General features: G+C 34.8%; 1 protein-coding gene across 1 annotated transcript in view; it reads right to left on the reverse strand.

Moving 5' to 3' along the window:
- The window catches only part of LOC129247125 (tRNA-dihydrouridine(16/17) synthase [NAD(P)(+)]-like), a 76,891-nt gene that overhangs the window by 10,139 nt on the left and 53,242 nt on the right, over window positions 1-13,510 (reverse strand). The window contains exons 2-4 of the mRNA XM_054886068.1: window positions 7,167-7,370; window positions 5,402-5,572; window positions 535-694 (exon numbers count right to left, since the gene is read on the reverse strand). Coding sequence (XP_054742043.1) covers window positions 535-694; window positions 5,402-5,572; window positions 7,167-7,370 — 535 coding nt within the window. The remainder of the gene's footprint in view (window positions 1-534; window positions 695-5,401; window positions 5,573-7,166; window positions 7,371-13,510) is intronic.

Consider the following 13,510-nt stretch of genomic DNA (forward strand, 5'->3'; position numbering starts at 1 on the left):
GGTTTTATGGCCATAAAATGAGATTTTGGGGGTGTATTGGAAATTTCAACTATACCATTATTTTCAGTTTTTCATAAGCTACAACCCTCACCATGTCCGATCCAAAGTTTTTTTGCAACTTTTTTTTTTGTACCACAGTGTTATAAAGCGGCTGGTATTTCGGTTCGGTGAATTTAACTTGAAAGTTTTAATATCAATTGAATGTCGAAAACGGAATTAAATAATTTTGTTTTATACAATTAATATTTTTTTTTTTTGTAAGTTTACATAACTAATTTTTAATCTAAATAATTTATTAAAAGTATTGCACGAAATAATAAATTAATTAAAATTATAAAATAATTATTTAATTTGATACGTTTTAGATTAATTTCATTTGAGGTCAAGTGGGGAGTTTCCAAATTGAGAGCACTATAATCCGCTTGTTGGGAATTAACGTTGGAGGTTTGAGAAAGCTATATCTTATCAAATGCATCTCAAGTTCATATCAAATAAGAAGGTTTGCGGCGAAAGTAGAAATTATAAATTACATACCAATTTCAGCAAGGAGTTCCCATTCGTCTTGCAGAAAAGCACCATAATGACCGCGCTTTGCAATCGCCTGCGGACAGCCTAAGTTAATGTCAATCGCATCACAGTGGTCCTGAGCCAAGAGTGCAGCCTCCAGCAGCGTTTCTCCATCGTTACCACAGAACTGCAATTGAGACATTTTAAAAAGCAAAAACTAGGATACGTTTTGAAAAAAAAAACTGAGGAATTATTTTATATCATCAATCATATAAACTTTTTCTTTCAAACAAAACTTATATTTAACGACCCTTACGCGTTTTGAAACACAGGACCACCGAGTGGTTGTTGTGCATACATCCACTCGGTTACAACAGCCATCCATCGGATAGTTTACAATTTAATTTGCTATCAATGGGTGTTGATGTTGTAACATCATAAAACATTCTTCGTAAATTTTTGGAGAATGCCGCTGAAGTGACAGTCCTGGGCCGGATTTAAATCCGGATCGTTCTGGTAACGTAGAACCGACCGTCGGGAATGATTGAATTGTATGTCGTACAAATTGCTGATCATTTTGCGTTTTAATTGCTATGTGTCATATTTTTCTAACCGTAAGAAAAATTTTGGAAATGTCACAATTCTAGCGGGTCCAAACATACTCATACTCGTATTTCTTCGCAGGTATACACTATTGAGTAAATGAGCGATATCCGATTTTACCCATAATTTTAGCCCTGTTTTAAATTTTGGTTCGCTTAGCCTATCCTCTCATGATGTTATTACTGGCATTAACAATCTTAAAGCGTTTGTGAAAACAGACATTGACGGGCCTTTAGTTATTCAGGATATATAGAATATGCTAACTGCATGGATGAACGATAACGATACAAATAAATGGTCAGATGGTTTATCCTTTGTTCAATTTGCCAAGAACACTACATACCACGAAGGAATACGCCAAAGTCCTTATGAAGCCATGTTTGACGTTAAAGCAAAAAGAGGCATAGCATCGTCTTTTTTGCCTGGCGAACAAATCGCAAATATTGAAACCGAAGAACAACTTGAAGAATTTGCCAATACTTCTGAAACCTGTTAATGCTTATAAAAAAAAAATTGAGCGGTGGTCATACCGAAAAGAAAAATATTGAAGAGGATCTACAATCTACAACGTCTTCACATCAAATTCTGACTGGAAAACACGAGTTGAACTCTACAAAAAGAGCGGCGGCGAAAGAAAATCTTCTACTGCAAGCAACAAAAATGTTACGACCCTCACAAAAACAATTTCCTCCTGCTCAAATTGGTGATAATGTACGAATACAGGTCTCTGATGTCGACCGCGGTCGTACAGATAACCGAAATGTGTTAGCGGTTGTTGTTGGAATATAAGACTCCGACTTCTATAAACTGGCAAATAAAAATGGTACCCTCAAGTAGCTTTACACACGTAATCAGTGCGTAATTTGTAAAGAAAAGTTACTTTCCATAGATGAGATTTCTTTTCAAGAAATATCGCTGAGACAAACAGCTGCAGCTAATTCGAGAAACGGGGGACAAGACTATAGACGCTGTCATGGCAAAAGGAAGTGTTCTACAAATAAATGCAGTTGTAAATGCAAAGGACTCTTGTGCAATTCAAAATGTTATAATAGTTTAAGTTTTTGCAATAAATAAGATTTGAATCACATAAGTAAGTATTTTTTTTTGTACCGTGTATTTTAAATTCTTGGTCATTCCCTTAAGAAAGAGAGGCGAAAAAGTTATGTTATCCTTGTGGCGTTTTATAGTGTAGGTCTGAACTACGGAGAAGAAAATATAAATCTCCAACATGTTCAACATTCACCATTAGTGCATGGTGAATGTCAACATTTACCGGTGTAAGTCAGAAATAAGGGTATTTAGCAAATATTTCGGACATACACCAAGCGACTATGTGAATGTTGACATTCACCGGTGAAAGTCGACATTTTCCAGATTTCGGTGTTTCACTGTCACATATACATTCTGTCAAAAAGAGGTTGTCTGTAAAGTCGGTTTACTGTCGATAGTTTATCGAGACAACGTCATAAGAAAATACTGATGAAATGGTTGCATTTTTCAAAAGAAAATTTTAATTTTATTACTTAATTGATAGATATTTTGTATGGATATAGAGAAGGAGGTAAATGGAATCGCAATGGAATTGATCAAGTAACATTTACACAAACGTGAACAATTACGAAACATTTATCAAATTCATGAAAGATATGCTCAATTTCGATTGTGCATCAGACGTTAATAAGTCAACAACACTAATGCTGAAAACAGTGAACGACGTAAACGCAGTCCCCTGTCAGCTGTTACGATCAAACTAATAAGAACCCCATGTAAATGAAAAATTCCTTCCTTCCGTATCGTAGTATCGTAGATTTTATCTCAGGATTTTTAAAAATTCCCGTAGAACCCTGTCAGCTGATTGCTCTCACGCCACACAGTGTTGCTAAGCAGTACATTTCGAAATCATTTACAAAATAAACTAAGAAAATTTATAATTTTTATTAAAATAACTTAAAAGCACTGTTGAATAATGTTAATCTATATATAATACTATATATAAATGAAAGTCATGTTAGTTACACTATTTATAACTCGGGAACGGCTGAGCCGATTTGGCTGAAAATCGGTGGAGAGGTAGTTTAGGACCAGGAAACGGACATAGGATACTTTTTTTTCCCATTCGAACGCGTTTCCGTGAAGTCACTATAAAATGTGGTATAGCAAAACGCAAATGACAGCTAAACGTGATTTTGTCTATGGTTAGGTAGAAAATTTGATGATATAAATTTTTTCAGAAATATATAATCACAGTAATTTGTATTCTCTTTGAATCATCATTACCAATGCCGCGACCAAGACGATCGAATCTTTCCCGACAAAGCCGCAATGCAAGAAGGATACGAAACATTGGGAATGAAACGACTGAAGAAGCGCAAGGAATTGCCCGTGAAGAGCGCCGCGTTAGTATGGCTCGACTTCGTGCTTCTCAATCACAAGAGTATAGCGAGGTAGCCCGTGAAACGGCTCGGTTGGCAATGCGAAATCGTCGAGCGAATAACAGAGATCAACAAGTAGATTTAGTAGTTCAAACGAATGTACTACTGTTGAATCGCCAACAAAAATATGTTTATGATACATTAATGAAGGCAATTGATGATGGAAATGGTGGTTTATATTTCCTTGATGCCCCTGGTGGAACTGGTAAGACATTCCTAATGTCAGTAATTTTAGCCACTGTTCGTGCGAAATCCAACATTGTGCTTACAGTTGCTTCTTCTGGAATAGCAGCCACATTGTTCGAAGGATGCCGTACGGCTCATTCAGCATTAAAATTGCCGTTAAATCTTCAAAAAATTGAAGAACCAAACCAACATGTAATATTTCAAAAAACTTAGCAATGGCCAAAGTTTTATCAGCATCGAAAATCATCATCTGGGACGAATGCACAATGGCGCATAAACGTGCTTTAGAAGCACTTAATCGAACATTGAAAGATATACGCAATGACTCGAGATGTTTTGGAGGCGCAATGATTTTACTGTCTGGCGACTTCCGCCAAACACTGCCAGTAATTCCAAGATCAACGGCTGCTGACGAAATAAACGCTTGCCTCAAATCATCGAATCGATGGCGCTATGTGAAGAAAGTTCAGCTGACAACAAACATAAGAGTTGCATTACTTAATGATACATCTACTGAAGATTTCTCTGAGCAATTACTGACTATCGGTAATGGTCGAGTACTTGTCGACGAATCGAGCGGATTGAGTTCATTTCCTGTATTTTTCTGTATTTTGTCTCTCACGAACTTATCAATAAAGTATTCCCGAACATCATTTATAACTACAAAAATAATGAATGGTTGAGTGAGCGAGCAATTTTAGCGGCTCAGAATACAGATGTAGATGACTACATAATTCAAAATGATATCATTGGAACAATGCATTCATTCAAATGCATTGACTGTGTAACAAATGAAAATGAAGCCATCAACTATCCAATTGAATTTTTAAACTCCTTGGAGGTGCCTGGCTTACCACCGCACAATTTACGTCTAAAAGTTGGCTCCGTAGTAATCATGCTTCGAAACATAAGCCCACCAAAACTTTGCAACGGTATAGTCGATAGCTTTGTTGTTGCTTTCGCATGCAAATTTTTCGTCAAGTTAATCGAGCATAGATATAGCTAGTTGGGAAATGGTCAATAGAAGAGGCCACGTTCCCATGACAGTCGGTTCTACGTTACCGGAACGACCCGGATTTATGTATATCCGGCCAAGGACTGTCACTTCAGCAGCATTCTCCATATATGTATGGGGAATGTTTATGCTGCTACAACAACAACAACAACAACAACAACAATATGGTGACCATTTCGAACGGAATTTTTTTTTTTTAAAATTCTCATGATTAAATAAAACTAACTTAATTAAAAGGTATTATAATTTCATATCTATAACGGATTTAACTCGTAAGTGAGTACATATAGGCATTAAAAGGCTTAGGGTGAATAAAAATAAATATCCTAATGCATGTGTATATAGATGCACATGTAATATGAGGTGTGGGCTACGAACTATAGATTGTACTTTCTTCATTTACTTATAACACTTTGATTATAAACATAATTTTTATTTAACCATGTGAATATTAAAAAAAATTTAAATTTTCGTTCGAAATAAAAATAATTTTTATAAACAATACATTTTTCATCATAAGTCAAGAGGTACTAATTTTCATAATAATTCTTTTGTTTTCTTGCAATTCTTTGGAAATTTTCTGCCCACTAATCTGATTGCGACTTATAATTTGCGGTCTCATTTATGAAACTCATATATCTTTATTTAACCAACTAACCTGTATGATTAATGGTCGATCTTCCGGGCATGTTTGTAGCGCATCTCTGCGATACTTTGGATCTTTGGCAAACAAGTTGCAGTGAAACATTGGTGAGTAGCATAATTGGGCGCCATATTTGCGGCAAAACATACGCCATGCCAATTCACTCTGATCCACCATTGGCGCCACCTACAAATAAGAGCAAACGTAAATCCAAATTACTTTTCATTGTCAGTATGTTTAAGTAAGTTTAAAAAGTTTACAGATCACAATATTATTTAATCTCTTCATTTAATTTTCCTTCAAAAAAGGACAAACAATGTTACCCTATGTTTTATTAAACACAAAAAAGAAGCATTTAACAATTTTTTATAACGATCCTGAAATTAAAAAAAAGAACAATATCCATATTTTTTTTATTGTTGGTATAGTTTTTGGAACATTTGTGAAGACAAATTAAAAGTGCATTTTTCCCCTACGTAATTAAAATACATAGATAACTACTATACGTCTGTTAGCTTGGCAAATACTTTACTGCAACGTAAAACGCATTTGATTGGTACTCTGCGATCAAACCGAAAATTTAATCCAAGAGAAGTTATTCAAATAAAACTGAAGATAGGAGAATGTATATCCATGGAATGTAAGGAAGGTATTGTGGTTCAAAAGTGGAAAGAAAAAAGCGACGTTCTTGTCCTTAGTACGAAGTATGGGGAAGAAATGATAAAAGTAAAACAAAGACAACGAGAAGTATTGAAACCAAAAAATTTAGTTGAATATAACAAATACAAATCCTACATAGATATATCTGACCAAATGAAATCTTACAATACCTATCTTCGCTGTTCTTTGAAATGGTATAGGAAACTTGCCATAGAACTAATAACAGGAACGGCTTTAGTGAATGCTTTTGTGGCTTATAAAGAAGTAACCAATGAAAAATAATGGAATTCAAGCAAAAAATTGTTGAAAGTTTATTCGAAAAGGATCATGAATTGGACGTACCAGAACCAAAAGCTCATAGATTGGAAGATCTCGGTCGATCAAAGCGCCGTCGGTGTATAATATGCTACAAAAGAATAGCTGAAGAGTCGGGTAGAGATCAGGCTAACCAGGAAAACACCGCAAACCACATTGAAATGCGTAGCATGTGAAAAATACTATTGTCTTTAATGTCTCTTTGACTGCCATAAAATAACACAAAATTCAATAAATTGATGTACAAATGTTAATGTACTTGAAGTGAGTTTATTTTTTTACTTTTTTTCTTAATGAATTGATGTAAAAATATTTAGGTATATGAATTTGACTGTAACTAATAAGTTTATTTTAATCAAAAACTGTATCCAAAAGCTATTATTTCCCCCTACAAATAATTTTAATCACTTTTTGAATAGGCCATATGATGCCACATTGGTCTCATACCCATAGGCCAAGCAGCATAAACAATGCAATGGCTCTAGTATGGCGTGAATACACTACTACTAATAGCCTCTATAAAGCAGCTGCATCAGCACAAACCTAAATCTCACACATTATACCGTGAGACCAAGTGTCACCACGAGGCCTGAAAGTCTCTTCGCACTGTGAGACCAACCTGGACTCACATGACACTCAACGTGTTAATAATCATAATAATAAAATATATGTGACTCATTCTTATTAGCCATACGTATAACATAGTTAGGGGGTGGCATCAAAAACAATTTTTTGGGCCAAACTAACGTGCATATGTATTTGTGTATGTAAAATATGTATATCTTAATACATTTTTTTTACTTACCACATACTGTGGTGATCCAAGGACTTGGCGATAAAATTCGTAACCTTCAAGCTTGGGGCGAGCTGTTGGCGGCGTTGTGTCTTTTTCTGCGGTGTCCTGTTTGGGTGTTGTTATTTTATTTGTCGGTGGCGTAGATGTGAATCTGGAGGTGGGTATATTTGCGACGCCTTCATTATCCATTCTGCCGTTATGTTGGTTTTTGAACTGAAGGATGTGAAAATGTTTGAGTTAGAAAATTTATTTAATATTTTTTATGGTTTTCTCTTAATCAAAACGATTTCTTCCTTATGAATAATTGAAAGCGTTTCCATTTGTAAAACAATGCATAATTGTTCGCATTAACTAATTAATTCATATTAAAGGCGGAGAATTTCAGAATGTTAGGCTCATATGTCAGTTTAATAGTGTATAATATATTTGCCATTACTTTTTATTAGGTTATTAGGACTATGAATCCATATGTGTGTGTAGATATGTATAGGCAACCAAAAACGAAATCCGTACTTATATTTTGGTAGCCAGAAAGGGTACTGCTCTCCAACTGCTGAGTGATAAAAGTACCATCGGAATACCCATGGCCACGAGTAAACTAATGATAAAAAACCACTTCATCCAAGAGGCCAATAGGTCATGGAGAAATGAGGATACGTGTCTAACAGCTAGGCTACTATGGCCGCAAATAAACAAGAAAAGAACAAAGGAATTGCTTAGTCTCTCAAGAGACAATATCTCGAAGGTCGTGGCTTGTCTAACCGGTCACTGGCTATTTGGCAGGCATTCCTCGAGACTAGGAGTTTTCTCCCATGAATATTGCAGAAGTTGTAGAGATGAGGAGGAGGAAGAAACAGTTGAGCACTTCCTTTGCAATTGTCCAGCCCTAGCTAAAATCAGAGCAGGTTGTCTAGGTAAATACTTTTTTTAATTCTCTTACAGAACTGTCTGGCGTGGGGTTGGCATCAATACTACGCTTCATAAGAGCCACGAAATGGTTCCACGAAGGAAGATAAATGAGGTTCCCGTGTAGCACAGTGGTATCACAACGGACCTGTAAGGTCTAAGTGAGTTGGTCGTGCAGACCGACTACCACCATAACCTAACCTAACCTATATTTTGGTGCGACGAATGTCGTCTTTCATTTCAGGAAATGTTGTTGTTTGGTGTTGTTGCATTTTTGTACGTCCTCCACGTAGTTCATCTTAAACGCTTGTACAATCACGTTTAAACTCCATGACTTATCGATGCTGATTGGAAATAAAGAAACAGATTCTTACACTGTCATCATTTTTCTATGAGATTCTGTTGCTGATGAAACTTCCAAAACAAAGAATTTCAATGCACTGTTCTTTCCAATAAAAGACAAAAAAAAAAAAAAAAACACATTGACACGGTAACTTAAATATCTTATAAACGAAGAATATATTGACAGATCGAAATATAATTTGTTGTGTGTTCAAATTAAAGATGAAGTAGTAAAATGGCGTACAAATTTTGATCCCTACGCTGTTTAAAAGGTGTCAACCTGTATAAATAATTTTTATAACTATCATATCAATAGTATCTCTAATTTTTTTAGCTATGAAATTGCAGTGAATAGTTTTTAGGAGAAACTAGTTAAATAAAATTGGAAATAAGTTTTTTATATTCCGCCCTTAATTTTTTGGAATCGGTTCATCGAGCTGTATCAGATTACAAATTTAAATTTTTGTTCTGATCTAGTTAGATCTTGTATATATCTTTCCTGAGACAAGAGAAAGTAAAATACATCTACATTTTTACTCCAATTATAATGCCAGTTGTACTCATGACCAAATAGAGTCATTAGGTGTGATTTTGTGACTTTAATTAGCACTCATGTTCCGGCCTTAGGCTCAAAAGGGTCCAACTTCAAATCATATTGGAGGATATAAAGAGTTTTTTTCTCTTGCCATCACTGACGCGCCTTTGTTAAATTCCTTCTACGGTACAATGTCGAAAAAGTTGGTTATATACAAGGGGGGTTGATTATAAGCTACATAGGTTTTTGCTTTAAATAGACGGCTCGATTTTATACAAAAAATAACCAGTAACTTGTTCAAAAAAATTAAGTTTGCATTTAATAATAAAAGGGATAAGTGATTCCAAACGCAATGTAGTTGTGAAGCTGTTTGCAAAATTTTAAATCAATACATGTAAAAATGTTCAAAAATCTCCATTGGACCACTTCTAAATTTTGTTCTTAAGGCCCTAAACTTTTATTTAAGCAAAAAAAATTATATTTTCAAAATTTTAGAGTCGTGCTACTTCTTAAGTCGTGTAGGCGGTTGGTCTACTATCACGGAATTGTTGAAAGTAGCAATCAGAAGCAGTAGTTGGCCCTACCGGTAGTATCTTCCTTCGATTTCAAATTAATTATTATTTGGCTCGCGCCGCTCTGGTTTCTTATATGTGAATGAAAATAATCCAGTAATTCGCTTTAAAAAGGCTCAATTTTGTTCCATTTCAGATGGAAATTCGGTCAGTTACACGTTTTGCTATTAATTTTCACAGCTTCAAGATCGAAATTTTACGGAAAAATGTCTTAATGTCTCTAAATATCAGTGTGATGAAAATGTTATATTATTAATTTTCATTTGTATCGAAATTCAAATATCTTTTCATTAAATAATAATATCTTCAATTTTTTGTCCATTTGAATCTGCAATTTACTTGATTTATAAGCCATCAATCGTAAATTTGTTACCGAATTTTTTATACAACCAATAATAGAAAAAAAAGCCAGAATTTACGCAACACCTTTCTGGGTTGTCTCTGATAAATTCGAACGTCAATAATTAGGTGATGCTGCTTGTCTTCCCACTCCGGTCTTCCCCACAAATAGCAATAGAAAGTAAAAGTGACCGCCACATCAAAAAGTACAGCAATGTTCAAATTGTAATTTATTTCAGTAATAGCAACAGTAAAAGTGGATGTGATCTCAAATGCAGCAACGCTAAATATAGATCATGTGCATCACTGGGCTTTTTATCAGCGTAACATGCAACTGAGCGCACCCACGAGCCCATTTAACAGCAAAAAACTTTTAGTAGCAATAAAAATGGCACAACAACGGCACCAACAACAACTGCCATATAGCAACTTGTCGAGAAAGTAACTAGTAAGTGGTAACACTTTGTTGCAACTTCGCGTGTTGCTTTCGCTGTTAGCCATGGCTAGCGCTTAGGCAGCGGAAAATGTGCTTAAAGAGAATAAAAGTTAATTAAGCTAATTTTGTACGCGCTACACAGCAGCAATTGGACTGTAACTAAGTTTTATGCATAGAAAAAGAAATGAAAAAAAAAAAAAAATGAATACAAAGAAGAGTTGCATTACTGATATTTTTGACTTTATCAATGCTGGCATCAATACCAACAACAACAATACCACAGCAACTAAAGCGAAGTCAAAATAACAGCCTGTTAAATATGTGTTATCACTTGAGGCGCAACCTTAAATAAATTGCATAACTGCAAGTGTATGTATAAGAATATGTAAATACATATATATGCGTAGAGCATATTTTTCTCAGTTTATTAGCAAAAGTTCACAAAAGTTATTTCGCTTTCAAATAAATACAGTAATGTTCTTGTATCATGCACTTCGTTTAAGGCGTAAGGCGATCCACGAGAGCAGGTCAAAAAGTTCGCGGAAGTAAATAATAAAATAAATACATACTGTTTCATTTGTATCTTAACGGATCGCTTTTGATATATCGTCGGATAAACAATTCAATCAGGAAGAAAAATTACAGAAAATGGAGTTAGATTCAGAAAATGCATCATTATTGGAGACGAGACGTAGGTTTATAAGTACGACACGCAATGCAGACATCAGGCGAGTGAGTGGAGAGTTCCGAATGAGCCAAGACCAAATAAACCACGGCGTTTTCAGTCAAAAAATAAGCCGATGCTCACGCTTATTATGAATTTCAAAGGTATTGTACACCACAAAGTCCTGCCAGAAGGTCAAACAGATCTGTTTTTTGGGCGTTATGAGATGTTTAAGTGTAGCAATTCGCCAAAAAAAAAAGTATTTGTGGGCAAACAACTTGTGAATTTTGCACCATGATAACGCACAGTGCCATCATAGCATCCATGGCTATACCGAAAATAGAGATCCACAAATGTTTTGGGAACTGGCATTGTTGATGGGGAGTACTTTGAAAGCGATAATAATATCTATTTTGAGGAATGAACTTGTATTTCAAATTTTCTAAATGTATTGTAAGGAAACTCATCACAGACCATTACAAAATTGATTATAGCTGTGCGATTAATCTTGTCCAGAAAAGACAGTGATATATATATAAGTGGCAAAGTGTAACAAGCAAAGTTGAGAGTAAATTAAAAAAAAAAAAAAAATTTTTTTTTGAAAAAGAGGTTGTCTGTAAAGTCGGTTTACTGACGATAGTTTAACGTGATAACGTCATAAGAAAATACTGGTGGAATGGTTGCATTTTTCAAAAGAAAATTTTAATTTTATTTGTTTGATAGATATTTTGTATGGATATAGAGAATGAGGTAACATTAACATAACATAATATACTTTAACATAACATAACATAACATAACATTACATAACATAACAGAACATAACATAACATAACATAACATAACATAACATAACATTACATAACATAACATAACATAACATAACATAACATATCATAACATAACATAACATACTGTTCAAGCAAGGTAACGACGCATTTTTTGGTGCGTGCAGCCGGCTGCATAGAATTATAAGACGTTATCACTTCAAAAAATAATAATAACATTAAAACAACAGGTATTATTAACAAACTTGGTTTTATTTTAAATTCTTCAAGTAAATCAAATTAATAATAATCAATAAGAAGGCATATGCAAATACAAATACGTGAATTTATATATGTATTGTACATATGCGCATATACATATATATATACGCTCACTTAAGTAGGAGAGAGCAAGATGTCGAACGTTGCCGTTCGTTTGCTTTGTTCGTTCCGCGCTTTCGCTTGCAGTTCATTCAAGGTAACGGCAATGAGGAAGGTAACGACAAAAGAGCAAGGTAACGGCAATGAGCAAGGTAACACTAATGAGCAAGGTAACGACACATTTTTTCGTGCGTGCAGCCTGTTAAATCGAATTATAAGACGTTATCACGTCAAAAAATCAAAAACTTGTTGCAGAAGATGCGTGGAAATGTTTGGAATATCGTTTACAACCATTTTGAATATAATCAATGATAACCTTGGTGTGTCTAATGCCATCGTAGATAGGTGTCGAGAATGAGTCAACAACTTCAAAAGTACAGTAGATTCTGTTTTTATGCGGTTTTGAAATAGTGCGGTTTTTAAAAAAATTAAAAAAAGCATGTCGAACTATCGGGAATTGTATAAACAAGATTCTAAACCAGCTAAGCAAAAACTCATCACAGATTACATCAGAAATGCTAACCCTACAAGTATGGAACCGCCTGCATAACTATCTAGACCAGACGTGTACATTGCCTCAAGTGACGAAAGTGAGTTTACGCCAAATCATAAACGAATGCGCAACATGCGGGTATTGTCTGATTCTATTTCTAACGATGTAAATTTATTTTTCGATTCTGACGTTTCTTAAATAAAGATATAATTTTCAAAAATAAAATTTTTTGTTTATGCGATTTTATTTAATTATTTCAAATTCATGCGGTCTATGGAACGTATCTATAGTTTTAATATGGGACTAGTACCCTTTTTTTATGCGATTTTATTACATTTTTCAGATTTACTACTGTGTCCAAAAAATAAGGTGACATTTGATTTTAAACTGCGCGCTTTGAAGGATTAGGAGAATTCTTTTTTTTTTTAGGTTGGTAGTACTGTGAGTGACATCTATGTCAAATTTCATGTGAAATATTCATTTACTGTTTGAGATACGCGTCGTTTTGTGAGCTGCTAAAAGTGAGTTTCTCGTTTTTTGCAATGTCGAAATTTGTTGAGCAAAGAATTTGCATTAAATTTTGTTTGTGGAATCAATTTTCGGATACGTTGAGGATGGTGCAGAAAGCCTTTGGTGATGAGGCTATGTCTAAAAAAAATGTTTACAAGTGGTATAGTGAGTTCCAAGCCGGTCGTGAACGTGTCGAAGACGAAGAGCGTCCTGGGCGACCATCAACCTCAACTGACGAAGCTCACGTCCAACAAATCAAAGATTTGGTGTTGAAAAACCGTCGATTAACGATTAGAGACCTTGCTGATGATGTTGGCATATCGAAAGGCTCAGTCAATACCATTTTGAAGGATGTTTTGGGCCTCAAGCGCGTCAAATCTCGACTGGTACCGAAAACATTGAATTTTT

Source organism: Anastrepha obliqua, chromosome 5 (genome assembly GCF_027943255.1).
Source record: "Anastrepha obliqua isolate idAnaObli1 chromosome 5, idAnaObli1_1.0, whole genome shotgun sequence".
NCBI classification, from domain to species: Eukaryota; Metazoa; Arthropoda; class Insecta; order Diptera; family Tephritidae; genus Anastrepha; species Anastrepha obliqua.